Genomic DNA, 24,755 nt, shown 5'->3' with positions numbered 1-24,755 from the left:
GCCTGAGATATCTATTCTCTTCTTCTGAATGGAAAATTCATATTTCCATCACCTTTTTAACTATTCTGTCCCATGTTGGCAGATGCATCCTAGTATTCAAATCCAGTAATATAGTTTCCCTTTGGGGAGAGAAAGACACATGCTCTATTTGTCCATAAGAGTAATCTGCTATTCAGAATATAACTGTAGAGCCCCTGCTTAGTCAAATATGAATTAGCTCTGAGTAAGGGAACAACTAACTTCTCATAGGCTCCCATCATTTTTCCTTAGAATTTTACCTTATTCTCATTTTCTTGCTTTAAAATAGATAATCTTTAGGGCACCTGGGTGGCTCAGTTGGTTAAGCGACTGCCTTCAGCTCGGGTCATGGTCCCGGAGTCCTGGGACTGAGTCTCGCGTCGGGCTCCCAGCTCCATGGGGAGTCTGCTTCTCCCTCTGACCTTCTCCTGACCTTCTCCCTTCTCATGTTCTCTCTCACTCCCTCTTTCTCTCTCAAATAAATAAAATCTTAAAAATAAATAAATAAAATAAAATAGATGATCTGTAAAGCACATGATAGAAACCAAAAGAAACATAAAAGTTTTTTTAAATGTGAAACTTTGATGAACAAACACAAGGAAATACAGAAATTTGTGGTCTTTGGCAGAACTGGTTTACCCTGCTTTGTACTGAACAGTAATGGTATTTTGAGCTCCTTCAGGCTCCTCTCCCTCTCTCTCATTTTCCTGCCTCCTGAGGCCAAAACTAAACCTGTTAACTGGAAAACAAGCTAGATGAGGCTGGGCAAGTGTTGACATGTTATCACCTAGGACAAACTTTTTCCTCTGAAAGAAGAAAAAGCCTTAATATCTGTCGGGAAAGTAGACCTCAGAAAGCATTAATTAACCAGGGTCCTGGTTATCCTAGAAGAGACTTCTGAGAAGATGGTCAGAGAAGGAGGGCTGAAGTAGTGTGTAATTATATTTTAGAAATAGTTGCATTTGACCAAAGATACCCATATTCTCCAAATAACAAAAGCATTTGCATCCAAGTAATCTGGATATTTTTGCCCCCCTAAATAAATACTTCTGGTGATATTTACAAATAAGTCTTCAATCAGTGTGGGAGACAAGTTTAATGGTTTAAAATCCCACTTCTATTTCTCCACCACTTCATAGCAGTTGTAAGTGTAGCATCTTTCACTTAAGGAGTAACTGAGGTTTTTATTCTTGATATTGAATTGGGACACCAGACCAAGCCATATCATTTTGCAATTACTGGTTAAGGTCTCTCTAGAAATCTGACTACTACTAAAATGATTTCCCTTAAAAATGTGGGACAATTAACCATTCCAGTTCTGACTAAGGTAGATGATTTAAATACATTTAAAAAAAATTTTTTTCAGATTTTATTTGAGAGAGAGCGAGAGAGAGCACTAGAGGGGGGAATGGCAGAGAGAGGGAGAAGCAGAAACCCCTGATGCTGGGCTCTATCCCAGTCCCCTGGGATATGACCTGAGCTGAAGGCAGATACTTAACCAACTGAGCAATTCTGGCATCCCTGAAATACAGTTAAATAAGTGTATGCCTTTACTACAGAATGAGTGTGTTCCTTCAAAATTCACATATTGAAATCCTACCCTCCAATGTCATGTTATTGAGAAACAGGGCCTTGGGGCCCCTGGGTGGCTTGGTGGATTAAGCCTCTGCCTTTGGCTCAGGTCATGATCTCAGGGTTCTGGGATCAAGCCTGGCATTGGGCTCTCCACTCAGTGGGGAACTGCTTCCCCACTGCCTACTTGTGATTTCTCACTCTGTCAAATTAAAAAACAAAAACAAAATCAAAAACAAACAAAAAAATAACCTTAAAAAAAAAAGAAAAGAAAAAAGAAACAGGGCCCTTAAAACAGACACATGAAAAAAATGCTCAACATCATTTGGCATCAGAGAAATACAAATCAAAACCACAAAGAGACACCACCTCACACCTGTCAGAATGGCTAAAATTAACAAGGCAGGAAATAGCAAATTTTGGCAAGGATGTAGAGAAAGGACAACCCTCTAACACTGTTGGCAGGAATATAAGCTAGTACAGTGACTCTAGAAAACAGTATGGCAGTTCCTCAAAAAGTTTAAAATGGAGCTACCCCATGACCCAGCAATTGCATTGCTAGGTATTTACTCCAAGGTTACAAATGTTGTGATTCAAAGGGGCAACTACACCCGAATGGTTATAGCAGCAATGTCCACGATAGCCAAACTATGAGAAGAGTCCAGATGTCCATCAACAGTTAAAGAAGAGGTGGTATATATAAACAATGGAATATTACTCCATCACCAAAAAGGATAAAATCTTAGCATTTGCAATGATGTGAGTGGAACTAGAGGTTATCATGCTAAGCAAAATAAGTCAGTCAGAGAAAGACAATTATCATATGGTTTCATGTCTATGTGGAATTTAAGAAACAAAACAGGATAAGAGGGGAAGAGAGGGAAAAATAAGATGAAATCAGAGAGGGAGAAAGCTATAAGAGATTCTTAACTATAGGAAACAAACTGAGGGTTACTGGAGGAGAGGGGACTGTGGGGACAGGGTAACAGGGTGATGGGCATTAAGGAGAGCACGTGATGTGATGAGCACTGGCATATGTGACTGATAAATAATTGAACTCTACATCTGAAACTCATGATATACTATGTTAATTGAATTTAAATAAAATAAGATATATATCAAAAAAGAAGCAAGGTGATTAGGGCATGAGGGTGGAGCTCTCCTAAGTATGCTTAGTGCCCTTCCCCTACATGAAGACACAGTGAGAAGATAGCTGTGTATGAACCAGGAAGCAGATCCTTACTTCTTAGATTTCCCAGCCTTCAGAAGTGTGAGGAGACAATAATAAATGGAGTCACTAGTGTTTTGTCATGGCAGTCTGAACGAAGACAGTCTCCAGGTAAATTATGATACTTGCAAAGAATTTTCTATGTACTTTTTGTTTGTATTGTACTGCATAGGGTACATCTAAGTTCAAAGCTATTTTTAATCATAAATAATCTTAAATGCAAATAAAAATGTAGTTCTAAAGTGGTAATATTTTCTTAATATTTCAATCATTTTTAGTAATATAAATATAAGCAAAATGATTAAAGAAAAATTGAATTCTATCATGGCTTTGTTTCCTGTTTTCATTGCTCATTAAACCTTGATAAGTGTGGTAAACGAAATGTACTACATAATTACAGTGTGCCACATATTCCTTTGGACACCACCTACATTAATTGTAAGGCTATTTTTAAAATGAAATGTATATGTGCCAGGGGGCTGATAATGAACTTCTAAGATCAGCCACCATATTCCTCTGCAAAATTATTCTGTTCTTTAGTTTATCAGTAAAGACATAACTACTGAGATGACTAACATTTATTCAGTACTTACTACGCCCTGGGTACACTGCTAGGAGCTTTACAAGTATTTTACTGAAATCTTTTGCGAACCTTGTGTTATTATAATCTCCATTTTACACACACAGTACAGTGTGCTTAGATGTGTATTTTCTGTGTGCCTTCTGGGTAGAGGGTTTTAGGTAGGGGCTAAAAGAACCAGGTGGTTATAAATGATAATTTCAGCATAGTAAGAAATTGCATGAAGGGCCAATTTTATCTCCAGTGATGGGCACACTGACAGTTTGCTCTCACCAATGGGCTCAATGCTATTTAATAAATTGCCCTTATCCTACACATGATTGCATTCATAACACATTATTGTACTTCTATCTTTTAAAACTTTTTCAGAAAATTGCAGTGTGTGGTATGTACACCATTCTTCCTAGTAATATATGTAAGGCCCATATATTCTGGAAAAATGTGAGACCCAGAATTGAAAATAAAAGTCAGTTGTTTTTCCCCACAGGAAACCACTGCTAATGTTTTACATATATTCTCCCATTTGTTTTTATCTATGCATACATAAATATATATATATTTAAATTCAGTTGGAAATATACCTTATAGCTTGGTTTGGTTTTTCTAATTTTTTAAAATTTGATAATATAAATATATCAAAATATTTTCTTATACCATTAAAATTTCTTCCAAATAATTCTAACCACAACACAGAATTCTGTTGTATGGTTATACTCTAATTATTGGACCAATTCCATATTGTCGGACATGTAAATAGGTGGAGAAAACTTCAAACACAAGAAGTCTTATTCATGCTTCTGGTATCAGATCTTTAATGGTTAAAAAATAATAATACCAATGTGCCCAGGAAAAGCCTTGAGCTAAATCTCTATTGATCTGAATTTTAATCTAAAATTACAGAGTTGAAGACAGCATCAGAGGAATTTAGTCCATTTTCCTACTTCTGGGTAGGAATATATCCTGGACACAGTTCTCTAGAAACTATTCTTGAATTTAATGAGGGAAGCAAATTCCAAAACCCCTCCCTTTCTGCTTTACAGAAAGTTGGTGTCAAGAGCACAAGCTTTGGAGGTAAACAGATCCTAGGACCAAATATCAGATAAAGGACTTTGATCTCTGACGTTGATTATTACTTCCTCTCATTTTCAGTTTAAGAATTCCATTGCAGGGTTTCTGCAAGGATTCCACGAGGTAATACAGAGAGTGCCCAGCAAAGTGTAGGTGTTGAACACATGCCAGTTCTTTTTATTTACCTGGTCTCTCTCAAATCTATAACATTTCCTTGCATTCTTTCTACAATGAAAAAACACCCACATAACAATATTTATGGCACTAAATATCCCTGACAACCATTACTAAATCCTCTGAACTGCTTCTCCAAACCAAACTAATTCACTTGACTTTATAAAGTCCACTTTAATAATTCTTGACACATTCAGACTCCTAAATTTTGAGACCCCAAATAGGATATATCACCATTAGCCTGGCCAGTAATGTAGATGGTGAGAAACTCCATTATAGGGGCGCCTGGGTGGCTCAGTGGGTTAAAGCCTCTGCCTTCAGCTCGGGTCATGATCCTGTGGTCCTGGGATCCAGCCCCGCATTGGGCTCTCTGCTCAGCCAGGAGCCTGCTTCCCACCCACCCCACCTCTGCCTGCCTCTCTGCATACTTGTGATCTGTCAAATAAATAAATAAAGTCCTTATTGAAAAAAAAAAAAAAGAAAAGAAACTCCACTATACTTTATATATTGTTACTTGCTGAATTCTTAAGAAGTTATGACGTTATTAACCCAGGTTCCACTTACTGGTTACTACAACCACTGCTTCCCTGTGCTGTCCTTGCTTCTTGACATGGATTCATCTTGCTTAGAAGCAGTTCCTTCATTGTTTCAAGTTGGTTTCATTGACTTGGATCTGCTTTACAAGATCAGACTGTTTGGTTTCAATCAAATGGTCTGATCATCCACATGTGTAGTTTAGTCTTATTTTTTTAAGTTACAGGTGAAATTTAGAGGCAAATGAATTCATACATGCCCCCATAGATCAACAAGAAACCATTACACATCAGTGTGGCACAGTATAGCCATGCATAGAAATAATGGCTACCTCTTTTGTAAGCAGATTTCTTTTAACCTGAGTCCAGTAGCACTGAAATTTTCTTTAGTCTTACATGTTTGAGTAGATTTTAGTATCTCATCTGTGTGGATGATGAGTCTGTAGGCTCTGGCTCTGAAAGCTGTAATTACCAATGTTTGAAAGACATCTCTGAGGGTGAGGATATGAAGAAGATAAACCAAAACCAAGATGTATAATTACCACACCCCATCTTCCTGTCAGGAACTTTGGATGGTTAAAAGTACATTAGGACATTTAGACAGGCCCTTGTCCTATCAGGGGGTGTCATCAGGTTGCCCTGAATGTATGTAATCAATCTCTTGGGCAGTAAATGACCTCTTTCGCATACACTATTAGCTCAAAGGTCCCTCAAAGACCAAGGATGGAAAAAAATCATGCTGCTTTATTACTCAGTGATCATATCCCTGACAATGATTATAAAGGTAATTTTTATTGGGAGGGGGAAATACACTGGGCCTGGAGTCAGAAGACCTCGTTTCCAGTTATGATGCCCTCATATGCTAACTGTGAGCCCAGCAGCTTTCCTCAGTTTCTAAACATGCCTCAATTTTCCCATCTGTAAAATGGAAATAATCACAGAATTGTTACATACAAAGAGGTCATAGATATGAATCAAAATACAGGCGATTTCTGTAAAACTCAGGATATAGGAGAGGGAAAAAAATCAGAGTCAGACCATTTCATTGGAAATTTGGTCATCAGTTTCTGCTTTCATCTATGGTTAAATACTGAAATATATATATATATATATATATAATTTCTGAGCATGTTGAATGCATAGCTACAATGTGAGTAGCTAGGACTTGGAAGTGTTGTAAGAAATGACAAGATTTCTTGTCATTGAAAATTAACAAAGCAATTAATCATTTCAAAAGTAAAGATAGCTTAGACCTGACTCACAGTACTTGTGTTCTACCCAGTTTTCTTAGATTTTCTTTAAAGAAAACTTAACAGTTCTGTAAGAACAACTCAAGTGAGACTGGCCCTTGGGTAAAAAAACGTGGGGAACTAAAGCTTCTTTCCTCAAGAAAGAAGTGCCTTGTTTACTTTTGTGTTATTAAGTGATACTTAAATAAATACCTTGTTGAGTAATGGTGCAAAACTGAAATTTATTTAGGACACTGCTCCACCCAAGGTGAGTGATTAAAGCTATGAATGTAAACTAAGTCCCCTTTGGCTCATCTACAGAACTCCATAAGTAGGACTAGAAATGAACAATTGTGTGGGGCATATGACATGGCTGGAGGGGATAATGGGAAAGGCAGGAGAAGTCTCCCTGGAAAAATGAAGAAAGTGTAAAGAGTGGCAGGGAAACTAATAACTGAAAATGGATTCTGACTATAGACAGCAGTATATCAAGTTGATGCAAATTAAGGTGGCATGAGATTTGCTTTAAAAAAAAAAAAAAAAAAAAAAAAAAGTCTTTTCCCTGAATAGTATAATAACAACCACCTTATTTTAAATGTAGCCAGGAAGGGCTATGTTTGCTCATGTGATCAGGTTTCTGCACTTCCCACACCTGGGGAAGTATCAGCTAATATTGATTCAGCACTAATTTATACCTGATGGTCAGGGCCGACTAGAATAGAAGAGAACTGGTACAAATTAGTGGGGCCCTGGGGTCCTAGAAAGAGGCCTGGGGCCTGACTGTTGTATATCAATACAAATCACCATTTCTGGGAGGGAATGGAAAAAATATTTTAAAGGACCTGAATCTGGTGTGCTAAAGATTCCCTTTAAGAATTTTGGGAATGGATAAAATCAAGTTATGTTTTTAGATTATATTAAGTTTAGTTCATTAATCTAGGAATCTAGCAAACTAGAAGCAGAACAGGCTTTAAAATCTCTGACTCATTATTATAAATAATATTAGCCAGTCGGTTCCATTTACCAATTCCTTGATGAAATCCCTGTATTTAAAAAAAAATCAAAACTAGTCTCACATTATAAATATCACTATAATTTTTATTTTTTAAAGATTTTTATTTAGTTATTTGACCCAGAGAGAGAGAGAGGGAGAGAGAGTACAAGCAGGGGGAATGGCAGGCAGAGGGAGAGGAAGAAGCAGACTCTCCTCTGAGCAGGGAGTCTGATGGGGGGCTCAATCCCAGGACCATGAGATCATGACCGGAGCTGGGATCAGCCACTTAACCAACTGAGCTATCCAGGTGCCCAGTTTTTTTTTTTTTTTTTCCAAACCACAGAGTTAGAGACTGTTTCTTTCAAAACTGTTTTCTTTGGGTCATTTCCATGAACTGATGTCCATTATCAACATTTCTTTGTATTTGGCTAAAAAGTGAGAAAATATTTGGGGCCTGCAATTAAATTTGGTGTACTTTTATTAATTTCTAATCTATTATTTCTCAGATTTGCCTGATCATAATGATCATTTAAAAATAGATAGTCCTACCCTTCCTGCTCCCAAACATGCAAAATTAGACTTTTCAGGAAGGTAGGCTGAAATCTCCATTTTACAGCAAGGACCCCATTTATGCCTCATGATTTACATGTTTGGAAACACAGTTCAGTGTCCTTGTCCTATTCCTCAAACCCCCATCTCACTTTTCCTCAGGGACTGTGGGCTTTTTCCCATTCCATCCATCTAAGAAATAAGGTGCATACCTATCAAACACTGAGGCCCTCAATAGCAGTAAATCTCTGTGGCAGCAGCCGTGGACAGCATCTACAGTCTTGGGCAGGGAGGTGATGGAATAGAGATGGAGGTGTGGTTTGGAGAAGCATTTCTAGAGACCCTGACCCTCCCCTTGGTGACCATTGTAGATGACTTTGCTGCCTCCTGCAGTGGCCACACTCAACCTCCCTTTGTGCTACATAAAATTTTTCTTAACCTCCAATCTCCTATCTCCCAGTGGGGAAAAACATTGTCCCTTTTTGTCAAATTTGTGCTCCTGATCAAATTCTCTACTGCCTCATGGAAGCTAAAACTATGAATACTCCTCCTCATTCAAACCTTTCTTTTTCTTTTTCTTCTTCTTCTTCTTTTTTTTTTTCTCCTTTGGGTTCTTTGGCTTATCGGCATAGCAATAGACATTCTTTTTAGACTAAACCAACATATGTTTTCTTGGTCTCTGTTGAACCCCACAATCCCATTTTCATTCATGCCTTATTTTTACTGTCAAATTTCTCAAAAAGAACAGTCTACATTGGTCATATCTACTTTCTTAATCTTCTCATGAACACAACTGTAACCTTGCTTCCACAGAGCCACATTTTATAGATACTGTCATTTTGGAGATTACCAGTGTAGAGATCCAATGACTTTTTGTGTAGCCCTTAACCTTCTTATCCATTCAGTAGCATTTGATATTGCTGATAACCCTATATTTTTCAAAACTTAATCAATTGGTGGTAATTTAATTATAAGAACAGAAATCTACTCAAGTAATTGAAACAAGGGGGACTTTAATATAAGACTGCAGAAAGCTTTCCCACAGAATGTGTAATAGGTTGGTACGAGGATTGGAATCAGGAACTGGGAAGCTATCAGTAACCAATGAAGTCTTAACAAATAATTATTGATCACCTCTCATATTCTAGGCACTGGCTAGGTGTTAAGTACTGAACAGAAGAGACAAGGCCCCTGACCTTAGAGACTTTACAATCTAGTTGGGAGGCTTACTATAAGCAAGCAAACAAGCATGTATTTACAACTTGTGATGAACATTGCGAATAAAACAGACTTGCTTTATGATAGATTATTGCAGGTTATTACTGATAGGTGAGGACTCAAAAGATACTCTGAAGGCATGACATTTAAACTGAACCATGAAGAATGTAAGGAAGCCACTCAGGGAAACTGAGGAATGTGAAGAATGTGGAAGGAGTGTTTCAGGTTGAAGATAACCTGTGTGAAGACCCTGTAGTAGCGTTTTGGAATAAGTAAAAGGAGGCCACTGTGGCTGGAACTGAAAAGGTGAGGCAGAGAACAGAGAAAGATTAGCCTGGGCAAGGAGACTGAAGCTAGAACAGGCCAGGACTTTTAAGTAAGCAGAGAATGAATTAAACAAGGCATGAGTAGAAGTGGAAAGACCAGTTGGCAACTGTAGCAGTAGCTCCAGTAAATAATGATGGTAGTTTGTGGACTAATGTAGCAGCAAAGAATATGGAGAAAAGGGGATGAATTAGACATCTACTTATGAGGGGCAAATGAGAGGACAAGCTGACAGGTTGGAGTTGAAGAGGAAAGGAGAGTGAGGAATCAGAAATATTGCTCAGGTCATGTTATTTAAAATAACTGGGTGGAAAATAACTGGGTGATACCCTTTACTGAAGTGGGGGGAAAATACGGGTAGAACTTCTTTTTGATGGAGGGGAAAGCAGGAATAAAGAAATGACGATTTCAGTTCTTTCAGATATTCATGGAAACTTGACATATCAGATAGGCAATAGAATGCTGAATTTGGAGGAAATGTCTGGGCTGGAGAGATTAATTTGGGAGTTGCCAGCATTTTAGAGTATTTAATATCATGGGAATGCTTGAGATTACAAAGAAGAAAGGAGAAGATAGAGCCTGATTTTTAGAGGGGATTGGAGGGAGAAAAATCCTTGAAGGACAATGAACGAGACTGGTTAGAAAAGTAGGAGGCAGAAATACATACTTAGCAATAATTACTTTGAATGTAAATGGACTTAACACCCCAGTCAAAAGACATAGGGTGATGAACGGGTGAAAAAGCAAACCCATCTATATGCTGGCTACAGGAAACTCATTTCAGACCTAAAGACACATGCCAGGGGTGCCTGCATGGCTAAGTTGATTGAATGGTTGAGCCTTGATTTTGGCTCAGGTCATGAGTTCTGAAATTCCCCTGGAATAGAGCCCTGCAACAAACCAACATTCCTTGGGAATTCTGCTTGAAATTCTCTCTCTCCTCTCTCTGCTCCTTCCCCATTGCTCTCTTACTCTCTGAATAAATAAAAATGCAAATAAAATCTTTAAAGACACATGCAGATTGGAAGTGAAAGGATGGAGAAACATTTATTGTGCAAATGACTGTCAGAAGAAAGCTGGGGTAGCAATACTTCTATTAGACAAAATAGTCCTTAAAGATTGTTAACAAGAGACAAATAAGGAAACAATGTAATAATAAATGGAAAAATCCAACAAGAAAATATCAATTGTATATATTTATGCACCCAACACAAGAGACCAAATACATAAAACAGTTAATAAACAAACATAAAGGAACTGATAATAATACAGTAATAGTAAGGGATTTTAACACCCCATTTACATCAATGGACTGAGCATCCAAACAGAAAATCAATAAGGAAACAGTGACTTTGAATGACACACTAGACCAGATGGATTTAACAGATATCTTCAGAACATTCCTTCCTAAAACAGCAGAATACACATTCTCTTCAAGTGCACAGACAATGTTCTTCAGAATAGATCACATATTAAGCCACAGAACAAGTCTCAACAAATTCAAAAAGAACGAAGTCATATCAAAAATAGCTAAGTCATATCACGCATCTTTCCTGACCACAACACTATGAAACTACAGGTCAGCCACAATAAAAAATCTGGAAAGACCACAAACACAAGAAGGTTAAATATCATCTACTAAACAGTGAATGGGTCAACCAAGAAATCATAGAGGAAATCAAAACGTACATGGAGAAAAATGAAAATTAAACCACAGTGTATAAAATCTTTGGGATACACCAACAGCAGTTCTAAGAGGGAAGTTTATAGCCATACAGGCCTACCTCAGGAAACAAGAAAAATCTCAAAAAAACAATCTGATCTTACACTTAAAGGAGCTAGAAAAAGAACAAACAAAATCCTAAATCAACAGAAGGAAGGAAATAATAAAGATTAGGGCAGAAATAAGTGATTTAATAAATAAATGATTCGTTTTCTATTATAGAAACTTAAAAAACCCAATAGAACAGATCAATGACACTAGGAGCTGGTTCTTTGAAAAGATCAACCAAATTGAGAAACCCCTAGCCAGACTCATCAACAAACCAAACCAATCAACCAAACAAGGGAGGACTCAAAATCATAAATACAAAAGGAGAAATAATGAAAGATACCACAGAAATACAAAGGAATATTGTGAAAAATTATATGCCAAAAAATTGCACAACCTAGAAAAAAAATGGATAAATTCTTAGAACCATATAACCTACGAAAAGCAGATCAATGAAACAAGAAATAGAAAACATGAACAGACATACTACTAACAATGAAATTGTATCAATAATCAAAAAACTCCCAACAAACAAAAGTCCAGGATCAGTTAGCTTCACAGGTGAATTCTACTGAACATTTTAAGAAGCGTTTATATCTATTCTTCTCAAACTGTTCCAAAAATAGACGAGGAAGGAAAACTTCCAAATTCCTTTTATGAAGCCAGCAATACTCTGATACCAAAACTGGATAAAGACACCACAAGAAAAGAGAACTACAGGCCCATATCTCTAATGAACATAGATGCAAAACCCTCAACAAAATACTGGCAAACTAAACCTATAATACATTTAAAAACATAATTTACCATGATCAAGTGAGATGTATTACCAGGATGCAAGTGTAGTTCAATATTCACAAGTCAATCAATGTGATACATCACATTTGTACAAAAAAAGAATAAAAACCATAGGATAATTTCAATAGATGTAGAAAAAGCATCTGACAAAGTATAACATCGATTCATAATAAAAACCCTCAACAAAGTAGGTTTAGATGGAACATACCTCAACATAATAAAGCCTTATCTGAAAAACCCACAGCTCATATCAGACTCAATGGCGGAGAAACAGAGCTTTTCCGTAAGGTCAGGAACAAGACAAGAATGTCCACTCTCACCACTTTTATTTCAACATAATACTGGAAGTCTAGCCACAGCAATCAGACAATAAAAAGGAATAAAAGTCTTCCCAATTGGTAAGGAAGAAGTAAAATTTTCACTACTTGCAGAGGACATGATACAATGTATAGAAAACTCTAAGACTCCACCAAAAACAAAACAAAACAAAAAAAACTACTAGAACTGATAAATGCATTCAATAAAGTCACAGGATACAAAATCAATGTAAAAAGATCCATAACATTCCTATACTCTAATAATGAAGCAGCAAAGTGATATTAAGGAATCCATCCCATTTATAATTGTACCAAAAAAATAAAATACCTAGGAATAAACTTAACTAGACCTAAAACTATAAAACACTGAGGAAAGAAACTGGAAATGACACAAAGAAATGGAAAGACATTGCATGCTTATGGATTGGAAGAGTATGGTTAAAATATCTATGCTACCGAAAGCAATCCACAGATATAATGCAATCCCTATCAAAATACCAAGAACATATTTCGCAGAACTAACCCTAAAATAACCCTAAAAAATAAAATAACCTTAAAATCAGAAAAGAATCAGAAAAGACCCAAATGGCCAAAGCAGTCTTAAGAAAAGCAAAGCTGGAAGAATCACAATTCCATACTTCAAGTTATATAACAAAGCTGTAATAATCAAAACAGTATGGTACTGGCACAAAAATAGGCACATGGGTCAATAGAACAGAACAGAAAGCCCAGAAACAAATCCACAATTATATGGTCAATAAAGCTTCAGTGAAAGAGGCAAGAATATGCAATGGGAAAAGGCAAATTCCTCAACAAATGGTGTTGCAAAAACTGGACAGCGACATGCAAAAAGATGAAACTGAACCACTTTCCTACAGCATACACAAAAGTACACTCAAAATGGAATAAGGACCTAAATGTGAGACCTGAAACTATAAAAATCCTAGAGAAGAGGACAGGCAGGCATTTATTCGACATTGGCCTTAGCAACATCTCCTTAGGTATGTCTCCTGAGGCAAAGGAAACAAAAGCAAAAATAAACTTTTGGGACTACATCAAAATAAAAAGCTTCTGCAGAGCAAAGGAAACAACCAACAACACTAAAAGACAATCTACCAAATGCGAGAAGATATTTGCAAATGACATATCCCATCAAGGGTTGTATCCAAAATCTATAAAGAACTTATAAAACTCAACACCCCGAAACCAGCTAATCCAAATAAAAAATGGGCAGAAGACATGAACAGACATTTTGCTAAAGACATAGAGATGGCCAACAGACACATGAAATAATGCTCAAAATCCCTCATCATCAGGAAAATGCAAATCAAAAACACAATGAGCTATCACTCACACCCCTCAGAATGGCTAAAAAAAAAAATCAAGAAACAAGTGTTGATGACAATGTAGAAGAAAGGAACTTTCATGCATTGTTGGTAGGAATGAAAAGGTGCAGCCACTGTGGAAGACAGTATTCACATTCCTCAAAAAAATTCAAGATAGAACTACCCTATGATCCAGTAATCACACTACTGGGTATTTACCCAAAGAATATGAAAACACTAATTTAAAGGGATACATGCCCTCCTATATTTATTGCAGCATTATTTACAATAGTGAAACTATCAAAGCTGCCTAAGTGTTCATTGACAGAGGAATGGATAAAGAAGGTAGTGTGTTTGTGTGTGTGTGTGTGTGTGTAAAATGGACTATTATTCAGCCATTTAAAAAAAAAGAACAAAATCTTGCCATTTGCAGCATGGATAGAGTTAGGGAGTATGATGCTGAGTGAAATAAGTCCATCAGAGAAAGACAAATACCATATGATCTCACTCATATGTTCAACAAAACAGTTGAACAAAGGATAAAAAAAGAGACAACCCAAAAAACAGACTCTTTACTACAGAGAACAAATAGATGGTTACCACAGGGGAGGTCGGTGGGGGCAGGGGGAATCAGTGAAATAGGTGATGAGGATCAAAGAACACACTTAACAAAATGAGGGCTGATTAATGTATAGAATTGTTGGATCATTGTACACCTGAAACTAATATACCACCATATGTTAACTACACTGGAATTAAAGTTTTAAAAAATTAAGGAGAAAAAAGAGAAGAGAAAGAGAAGGAAAGAAAAGTAGAAGGAAAGAAAAGTAGAAGGCAGACCAAGCAGTTGCAGTTAGACTCCAATAGAAAAGACCTTTTGTCAAAAGTTGAGCCTGACCAGCTATGTTGAAAGCTGCTAAGAGTTGGATTAGGATGAGGTCCAAGGAATATTGATTGGGTTTGGCAATATGGAGGCTGTTGACAACATTGATTAGCCATTTTCAGTGGCATGTGTGGATAGAAGCCAGATTAAAGCACATTGAACAGGAAATCAGAGTTAACTTATAGAAAATTTTCTCAAGAAGCACTGCTATGAAGGGATCAGGGAATTAGGGCTACAGATGGAAAGGGATAAAACAAGAACCTTTATTTTCCTTTATTTAAAAATGTTCCAGTGCAACTTGTTCATACATATTTGGGAATAATCAAGCATTGGATAATGAACAAAATGGAGAGGAAGAGGGGTACGTGGGTGGCTCAGTGGGTTAGAGCCTCTGCCTTTGGCTCAGGTCATGATCCCGGGGTCCTCGGATAGAGCCCCGCATCAGGCTCTCTGCTTAGCGGGGAGCCTGCTGCCCCTTCTCTCTCTCTGCCTGCCTCTCTGCCTACTTGTGATCTCTGTCTGTCAAATAAATAAATAAAATCTTAAAAAAAAAAAAAGGGAGAGGAAGAAGGGAAAGAATTTAAATCACAAGTAGAGAAAATGACTCTCGGTAGGAGGGGAGATAATGCATCACTTATAATCGAAAGGAAAGGGAAATTGGGCCAAATGTCAAAAGATTTGTAGTCTTGATGGTAGGGTTATTCTGGAGTTCTATCACGAGAGACAGGTGTGAGGATGCTTTTAGATGACTGAAAAAAAAGGGGGGAGCATGACATAAAATAATCATCTTGTGTAACCGAACATACATTCCACTCCTGTTTCTCCCCCTCCCACCAAACTTATCTTCAGAAACACCAAACACTCTCCATTGTATTAAGAAGGACTTCCTTTCTGCCTTCTTTTCTAGTTAATTTTGCCCTTAATTCTCTTGTCCTTTATTTCTACACTTTTCTCCCTTGTCAACTTAATTTGTGCCCCTGGCTTCAAATACCATGTATACGTGAATACCCCAAAATCCAGATCTCTGCTGTTCTCAACTTCACTATCATTTAGAAACTACCTTCAACAAATTTTTTTTCCTCTTTTTACTTCTTGTATCTATATGAGATAGTCCATGTTAACCAAACTTATGGTGGTAATCATGTTGAAATACATATATGTAAATCCAATCTTTATGCTGCAGACCTTAAACTTATCCCAAGCTGTATGTCAGTTATATCTTAATAAGACAAAGAAAACACTGCCTCCACTTGAATAGCCTCTTGTTATTTATAGCTGAATTCATAATTATCTTCTCACCAAACCTACCCATTTTCCTGGCTGCCCTGTTGAACCCACTACTATCCTGCCAGCAGTACAATCCCAAAGCTTTGGAGTTGTCTGACCTACTTTCAAGGTCTATCAGTTAAGAAGGTCCATCACTTTCATCGTTTCCTCCTGTCCACATCCTACGTCATTTCCCTCTCATTCCATAAACTCATGTGGATTATTGTCTGCTAAATCATCTTCCAGTCTGCAGGTTAAAAACTGTCCTTACATCAATCTTCACCAAGCACAGCTCCACTCATGTTCCCCCCACCCACTCAAGAATCTGACAGCTTCTCACTGCATATCTTTCATATCTTATTATCATTAACATATCGTTCATTAACAAGCAACCAAGGTAGACTGCCCAATTGTCTGCTAACATATCTTGTGCCTTCCTAATGACAAGACTTCCTCATATTCTTCTTCCTGATGCCTTTCCTCAAAAGTGGTCCTTCCTTCCCATCACTTCCACATTATTTCATTGACATCTCTCCTCTCGAATACATGTTCCTGCATTATTTTTGCCTTGATTTTAGGCTTAGCTTTTTGCCTCTGGTATACCACAATTTACCAAAGAGTGAGAACAGTGTTGCCCTACAAGTATACAAAGTGTCTGACACTCTGAAGACACTTAATAAGGAACTTGAGGAGGCCTGCTGCTAGCGATGTGCTAATAAACCTTCATATAGGCCAACCAGATGTATTAGCACAGCCCTTTTCAATAGGATGCTGAGTAGGACACTGAAAATTGTGCGCTACATAGACCTTAAAAGAATAAGAAACTTCTCTCATCAAGCACTGCTGATGAATTGATTGCACCCTAACAACGATGCCTCAACTCACTCATGTAGTAAAAAGTAAAATTCAGACACCTAAGAGGAAATTAATCCAGGACACATTTTGATCATTCTAAAGTCTCATAAAAATACAAAATAACACTATGATAATCAAGCATACTTTCTTCATGGGACTACAACTCTTCTCATGCATTGTTGACACCATGTTTGGAACTAAAACAAATGGAATGCCACAGCGTGGAAAGAGAATATTTGCAGTTTCATTGGTCCCCACATCTTTAGCCTCTGCAAATTCTGCCTTTGCACAATATAGTCTTTTAGTTAAAAGATAAAAGTCAACTTATATATCAGCTTAAAGAATGTGCCCCTAGCATTACAGTTGGCTACAGAAATTGCTGTGGAAATGAAAGCTCATCCTCATCACTATTTTGTATCCCTGTAGAAATAATTGTAGACTTACTCTTTTGATATTTACTCTTTAAAAATAAAATATCCCCTATTTCCATTGCTTCTTTTGAACTTCTTTTAGAAACCAAGCATAGGGGAAAAGCTCCCTGATTTCAAGGATTTTATGGATATGACAACCAAAGTACAAGAGCAAAGTAAAACCAAAACAAGTGGAACTACATTAAACTAAAAAGGCTTCTGCATGGCAAAGGATGGGCAAAGGACTTAAACAGAGACTTTTTCCAAAAAAGATATTCACATGGTTAGCAGATATATGAATGTTCAACATCATTAGTCACCAGGGAAATGCAAATCAAAACCACAATGAGATACCACCTCACACTTGTTAGAATTTCTTTTTCAGAAAAGAAAAGATAACAAGCGAGGGTGAGGATGTGAGAGAAGGGAACCCATGAGCACTGTTGGTGAAAATGTAGAGTGGTATAGCCACTATGGCAAAAAGTATGGAAATTCCTCAAAAAGTTAAGTTAAAAGCGGAACTGCCATGTAAATCCCACTTTTGGATATTTTTCCAAAGAAAATGAAATGAGTATCTCAAAGAGGTATTTGCAATCCCATGTTCATTGCAGCATTATTTACAATAACCAGGACATGGAAACATATATAAAGTAGACCTAATACAATGTAATATTATTTAGTCATTTAAAAAAAATCCTGCCATTTGTGATTACATGGATGAAACATGAGGGCATTTTGCTAAGTGAAATAAGTCAGATGCAGAAAGACAAATACTATATATTCTCACTTACATGTGGCATTAAAAAAAAATTTATTAAACATAACAGATCAGTTTTCACTGAGAGCAAGGGTGAGGAGAGAGGGAAATTGGTGAAGGTGGTCAAAAGATACAGATTTCCAATCATAAAATGAATAAATTCAGGAGCTATAATATACAGTGAGGTGATTGTAATTAATAATACCATACTGTACATTTGAGAGTTGCTAAGAAAATAGGTTTTAAAAGTTCTCACCACACACACAAATGTAACTGTGAGGTAATAGATGTTAAATAACCTTATTGTGTTAATCATTTTGCACTATACATCTATATAGTGCAAAATCATTACATTGTATACCTTAAACTTACACAATCTTATGCCATTATATCTCAGGGAAATATGTCATTCTTTATCTAGGGAAAAACAAAGCAAAATTTTTGTTATTTACATAAAATGTTTCTTTCTACTTAAATATAATTTTTTTCAGTTCCTTTATACAGGCCTCTTGGGAATAACTGTTCCTAACAGTGAGAGAACGGACTAGAAATCAGCAGATGTCATTCCCTAACTGTCCTCAAATGTGCTTCTCTGTCAATTTCACTTAGTTATTTTTTTTTTTCTGCAAATTTCAACTGCCTTTTTCACCGTCCCCTTCCAACCTCTGATGAGCCTCCAATATCCACTAGGACTAATACTTTTCACTTTGCCTAAGGACCAGAATACAAAATATGCTTTCTTTTTGAACACCAACTCCAATATAAATATCTGTAGGGTTTATAGGAGCCACACGGTACACTTTTCTACTCTGGCTAAATCTTTTCAGCAGCTCTACCTATGGTTATATTTATTTTTGTGATAAAAGCACAGTTTGGGTTCAACAAGCACTTGTTAAAATTTGCAACTCTTCCAATGATATTGAGCAAATATCGATTGTCTACCATGTACCAAGCACAGTTGCGAAGATTCAGCAGTTATAAATTAAAAAGTCTTGCTTTCATAGCTCTTATATTCTAGACAGACAGAACAAAAAGTAATTATAATACATAACAGGCTGGATTGTGATAGGTTTTCTGGAAAAAAAAAAAAATAGGGTAGAGAATAGGAAATGCCTAGGGTGCTTGCAATTTTAACAAGGATTTTTCAGAAAAGCTCTCGTTGTGAAGGTGGTGACCTGAGTTCTGAGCAAAGAACTGGTGGAAATGAGGGAGCAAGCCATGTGGGTATCTGGGGCAAGAACTTTTCAGGCAGAGGGAAGACCTAGTGCAAAGGCGCACGTAGGCTGTCACAAGCAGTAAGGAGTATTACTGTAAGCATCTGCCAGGGACAAAAATTCAGGCAAGGCTTTTTTTGTTGTTGCTATAAAGAATCCACCGACAAGAGAGTTTAATCAGCTTAAGATGAACATCAGTGCAGATCTGTTTAGTGTTCTCTCTCAGCCATGACCTCATTGCTAATACTGACAGCCTGGCCTGACTCTTAGATTTGGATGAACCTTGGACATGCAGCCTGGCAAACCTGGATGAAACCAGAAAAGAGAGATAGCCTTGTAGGCCCAATGCTTCTTTACCTCATTTTCTCTCCACTTGGGGCTGCATATTAATCATATGTAGCCACTGATTCCAAGTTTTAATTTAATCTAAAATATGTCCACTACTATATATGAATAAGAAATAAATATAATAGAAGGCTCAAAGGCTCAAAGGAGCCAATGGTGGATTTCTGTCCCACTGACAGCCAAGACATAAGGCTACTGAGGACAAAGGTGGTTCCCTTGCCACCAAATTGTTTTATTGTTTTCTCAATGTTGTTTTCTTCTAGTCAGAGCAACATAGGAAAGAGGTCATTACTAACATTAAGTCTCATATAGAGTGTCCCACTTAGATTCAACCAATACCCTGGACTTTTCCATCCCATAGCTAACACAGTAGTTTAACAGAGCCTCTAGCTGAGCAATCCATACCTCCTTCTATGGGTTTTCCAATTTGCTGAGGAGAACATTTTCATTCTTTCTTTCTTTTTCTTTTTTTTAGGAGAACATTTTCTTAAAGTTTATACCCTGAGAGACCATCCCACCATTGATAAGAATAAAACAATATTAAACATTATTAAGAACTCAACAAATGGACATCTGAAATCAGGGTTTAGTTTATTTTAGCCCACATTTGATTTGTTTGGAGACTGAATTCCTCGCACATGAGGATCAGTACTTATTTCACAAGAATAAAGATTTAAGAGATGACCAAGATTTCTTTAGCAAAGAGAAGCTGATTGAACATCCACATAGGTCATGATGACTTAAAATCCTATTTTTAGTTATTTATAAGATCAGAGTAGTTCTCGGTGTGGGTCTTTCAGATTTGCTCTAGACGCCTGATTTAATTGGCTATGCTAGATTGAAAGACATAGGAAGCCTTTAAAATATGGCTAGGCATGTGGTTTTAGATCCAAATCAAGTATTGATCATAATCACTGTGGCTTGGTATACATTTAGAATTATTGTAATTTAATGTGTTGAGGTTGTTCCATACTTATATTTAGGAATGGCCAGAGAGGACATTTCTATAATGAAACTATGCTGTAATCAAATCAACAACTTAGTAATTTACTGGCTTTTTTAAAAATTTCACATTTTAATATGTCAAGGTTTTTGTTTTTGATATTCTAATGTCATTACAAAGAAGCTACTTTTTCCTCATGAAAGAAATCAATTTCCTAATTAATGAGGAGTCTTTAATTTTGGATGGAAAAACAATTATACCAAATTTGAAAGAGTATTTATTTTATGTATAACTAAAATACATGTTATTGTATAGGTAGGCTATCTTCACTTGTAAAATTTCTTTTGTACTAATGGGAACTTATCTTACGCAGGAGATTCTTGGAATGTTGTAAATACTCTATCGTCATATAGTCACAGCCTTAAGCTGTGATGTGCTAGGCTTACTCACAGATTCAAGTTAGTTCACCTAAGTTGGGTTCTTAGCTTCCTTCTTAACTAGCTAAGTAATCTCGGGCAAGACCTTTAACATTTTTGTGCTTTAGCTGAGAACATAATGGGAATGATAATAATAGTACCTACCTTGGAGATTATAGTAAAGCTAAATGAGTTAGCTCTACTATAACATTCTAATTTTTTTAAAGATTTATTTATTTGAGAGAGACAGCGAGAGAGAGCATGAGTGGGGGGGAGAAGGAAAAGTAGACCCCCTCCAAGCAGGGAGACCAATGCAGGGCTCCATCCCAGGACCTTGGGACCATGACCTGAGCCAAAGGCAGATGCTTAATGACTGAGCCACCCAGGTGCCCTTGGGGTTCACCTACTTTTTACAGAAGCTAGTATGCTTTCTGGACTCAGAGGACAAGGAAGCAGAGAGGGATGACTCCTCTAAGTGAAACTAAACCCTGCATATAGGGCCCAAAATCACAGGAAGTTTTTCCAGTATGGGCAGACACCAAGAGCAGACCAATATGATAACTCACTCTCTCTCTTATTATCTCATGGAAATCAATGGAGAGTATCTGAGGTAGACCCTTAAATTAACTGTCCCTGCATAAGGTTTAAAACCTTGGTTTACTATGGGGTAAAGTTTGGTTTTTGATAGTTACCCAAAATCTTCATATTTCTTCAGTTTCATTGCAGAACAATAACTAAATTTACCACAGTGGATTGTTACTTTAAGTCTGGTATTTATTTCTCCCAAGAGACCATCTGCTTCTGGGGAAAGGCAACAGGGTGTCCTCCATTAATACATCTAACTGATGGTGTAATGATGTACGATTCCTTATTAACCCTTGCAATTCGGTTACTGTCTTGGAACAAAAGATTTGATTCTCTTTCCACTGAATAACCACAAACCTAAAGATAGACTTTTATAAAAATGTTGACCTGTGGGGGCACCTGGGTGGCTCAGTGGGTTAAGCCTGTGCCTTCGGCTCAGGTCGTGATCCCGGGGTCCTGGGATCTAGTCCCTCATTGGGTTCTCTGCTCAGCAGGGAGCCTGCTTCCTCCTCTCTCTCTGCCTGCCTCTCTGCCTACTTGTGATCTCTGTCAAATAAATAAATAAAATCTTAAAAAAAAAAAAAGTTGACCTATGGTTCAATCCAGCTTCTAGACTTTGCTTTTGATGCCCTGAAGTTCTTTTGATCAATTAGTCTGTTTGCCACAAAAACTCACATTACCAAAGTTAGAGGGGGAAAGGGTGGATTCTTCTGGTACCAACTCTAAAACGTCCCAACAGAACAGGTGTACTTAAAAAGTAAAGTGAGCCTTAAGCGTCGTTTATCTCAAGTTGTACAACCGGCGCAGGGCGGGGGAGCCCTCGCTACTGGCTTACCCGGGTGTGCGTGTGTCTTTGGGTGTTGGGGCACGCGCAGGACACTCACGAAAAGGGCAGCCCAATCAAACTCTCGCTCTCACCTCAAAGGCTGTCAACTCTCACGCCTCTCCCAGCGCGCACAGCCAGCCCCCGCTTCACTCTTCCACTCCCTCACGCCCAGCCTCCAAACTAGCATGCACCACTGTCATTGGTAAGTCCTCCTCTCACTCCTACTCCACAACCAATCACTCGAGTTCTGATGGGGAGCGGCGGAGCCAATGGGAATGCTCGTTGCGGCAGCTGCCGGGTCCGATCGCCGGGAGGCGGGGCCGGGGGCGGGGTGCGGGTGGGGAATCAGTTGCCATTTGGAGTGAGGAACTGGCGGAGGCGGCGGTGGCGGTGTTTGCGGTGGCGCGGGATCCGCGGAGAGCCAAACACCTCGAGGCCCTTTCCTCAGGTCTCGATCCGCAGAAGCAGGGGTCCGGGCCCTCCCAGCAGTTGCCGGGCGATCCCGCGCGTGCAGCCCCGCGAGGCAGCGAGCGGCCCCCGAGGCTGCGTGATCCGGACTGTTGCCCCTCTCCCCTGTCAGCGCGATGCCCGGGGCGGCGGCGGCTCCGGGCTCCTGGCGGCCCCAGCCGTGACCGCCACACGGAGCCCGGCCCGGCGGTTGGGGCCGTTGGGCGTTTGTTTTCGCAGCCTTCCCCTCCCCCCTCGCCGAGGCGGCGGGGGTGCGCGTTGGGAAGGGGGAGCCGAGAGACTCCTCCTCCTCCCCGATACCCCCGCCCCTCCCCCTTACACACTCGCACGCACTATCGCGCCGGCTCCCACACGCTCGCGCGCCTCCCGCTCTGAGCCTCCGTGTCGGCCGGCGTCGTCCCGGGCCCTCGGAGCCACCATGTCCACTCCCTCCTCCTCCAGTTCCTCTCAGACCCCTCATCCCCCGCCGCAGAGGATGCGGCGCAGCGCCGCGGGCTCCCCGCCCGCCGCCCCCTCCGCCGGCAGCGGGAACGGTGCGGGCGGCGGCGGCGTGGGTTGCGCCCCGGCTGCGGGAGCCGGCCGGCTGCTGCAGCCCATCCGCGCCACCGTGCCCTACCAGCTCCTGCGGGGCAGCCAGCACAGTCCCACGCGCCCACCCGCCGCCGCCGCCGCCGCCTCGCTGGGCAATCTCCCGGGGCCCGGCGCGGCCCGCGGCCCCAGCCCACCCAGCCCGACGCTGCCGCCGGCCGCGGCCCCGACCGAGCAGGCGCCGCGGGCCAAGGGCCGCCCGAGACGGTCCCCCGAGAACCACCGGAGGAGCAACTCACCTGAGAGACGGAGCCCCGGCTCGCCCGTGTGCAGAGGTAGCGAGCCCAACCCTTCCGTCCTCCCGGGCTGCGTCTTCCCCGACGGTTCCCTCCGTGGAAACTTCAGCCTCTCCGGGCTTCTCTTTGGTAGTGCATTACCGAAGGTGTGAAAGTGGCTTTGGGAATCTCACCTCCCTGCGGTCGCTGCGGGGCTTGGAGGAGCGAACTGCAAAGCAACTTTTATTTGATCCACATGCCGCCCCTCAGATTTTATCTTCCATCACACGCCTGCATCGAAAGGTTTTTCAGTTTGAGCTGATTAGCTCACTCATGTGTTTGCTGTTGGTAGCGGGGGGAAGGAGGAGCTGGGCGAAACACTTAAAAATACACGCACACAAACTCTGGCAGCCGATAAGGTGGTGGTTGTAATCTACAGCCTCTTTGTGCTTTCCTACAAAGTTCCTAACGTGTCTGTGACCACTGGAATATATATATATATATATATATATATTTCTTCATTTTTGGAAGGGTGATGGCATTAGTTTTGATATAAGGATATCATAAGGATATGTTGGCTGTGTAGAGGAGACAGTTTTGGATATGCAGTTGAAGTGTAGTGTTTTGGTGGTGGTTTGGTTTGGTGGCTTTTTTGTGTGTGTGTGGGGGGGGTCTCCCTGTTTTTTCTACTTTATATAGTCATACGCATCAGAGCAGTACTTCATTGGAAATCATCTATGCCCAACTTAAGATTTTCATGGTAAATTTCCAAAGACCTATTTGTGGAGTGTGCTCACTCTTTCCTTCCATTTTTAAGTACACTTAACAGTTCAGCTGAGCTGTTAAAGGATCTCAAGTTTCTTTTTTGTTAGGTGTCAAAGGTAATGGTAAGCTAGGGGATGCTGTCGGCTTCCCTTAATGTTTTGTGTTTTGGTTTGGTTTTGTTTATGTCTGGGGACACAGTGCATGATCTAGTTGGGTCCTGGGGGAGAAAAGGAAGATTAGCCAAAACAGGGACTTAAAGCTCATAAGGGAGAGTGGAGTAGCTAATATAATTAGATACCAGGCTAGAGCTACAGATGCTGCTGCTGCTGCAGCAGCATTGTGGAGACAACTGATCATACCGAGTGGAAAACTCTCTGCTTGGAAGGGAAATACTGTGGAGCTCTGTACGTTGATGTGGTATGTGGAATTTTTTTTTTCTTCTTTAATGGAGCTTTTTAATGAAAGACTTGGAGAAAGTGATTATGTTATGATGGATTGCAGTTTGGGTTTTTTTTTTTTTT

General features: G+C 39.4%; 1 protein-coding gene and 1 long non-coding RNA gene across 3 annotated transcripts in view; one reads left to right on the top strand and one right to left on the bottom strand.

The window, feature by feature from the left end:
- LOC132015920 (uncharacterized) overlaps nucleotides 1-22,354 on the bottom strand; it is a 178,263-nt gene extending 155,909 nt beyond the window's left edge. Inside the window, exon 1 of one of the 2 annotated variants that reach the window (XR_009403823.1) lies at nucleotides 22,291-22,354. This is a non-coding gene — a long non-coding RNA (uncharacterized LOC132015920). Of the gene's footprint in view, nucleotides 1-22,207 lie in introns of both variants that reach the window. The other variant, XR_009403822.1, reaches the window with a different exon arrangement.
- A 94-nt stretch (nucleotides 22,355-22,448) lies between these two features.
- The window catches only part of GLCCI1 (glucocorticoid induced 1), a 100,672-nt gene continuing 98,365 nt past the window's right edge, over nucleotides 22,449-24,755 (top strand). The window contains exon 1 of the mRNA XM_059397538.1: nucleotides 22,449-23,529. Within this exon, the coding sequence (XP_059253521.1) occupies nucleotides 22,449-23,529 (1,081 nt within the window). The remainder of the gene's footprint in view (nucleotides 23,530-24,755) is intronic.

This window comes from Mustela nigripes, chromosome 4, assembly GCF_022355385.1.
Source record: "Mustela nigripes isolate SB6536 chromosome 4, MUSNIG.SB6536, whole genome shotgun sequence".
Classification (NCBI taxonomy): domain Eukaryota; kingdom Metazoa; phylum Chordata; class Mammalia; order Carnivora; family Mustelidae; genus Mustela; species Mustela nigripes.
The sequence above is the reverse complement of the archived record's forward strand: the minus strand, read 5'-3'. Positions and strand labels throughout refer to the sequence as shown.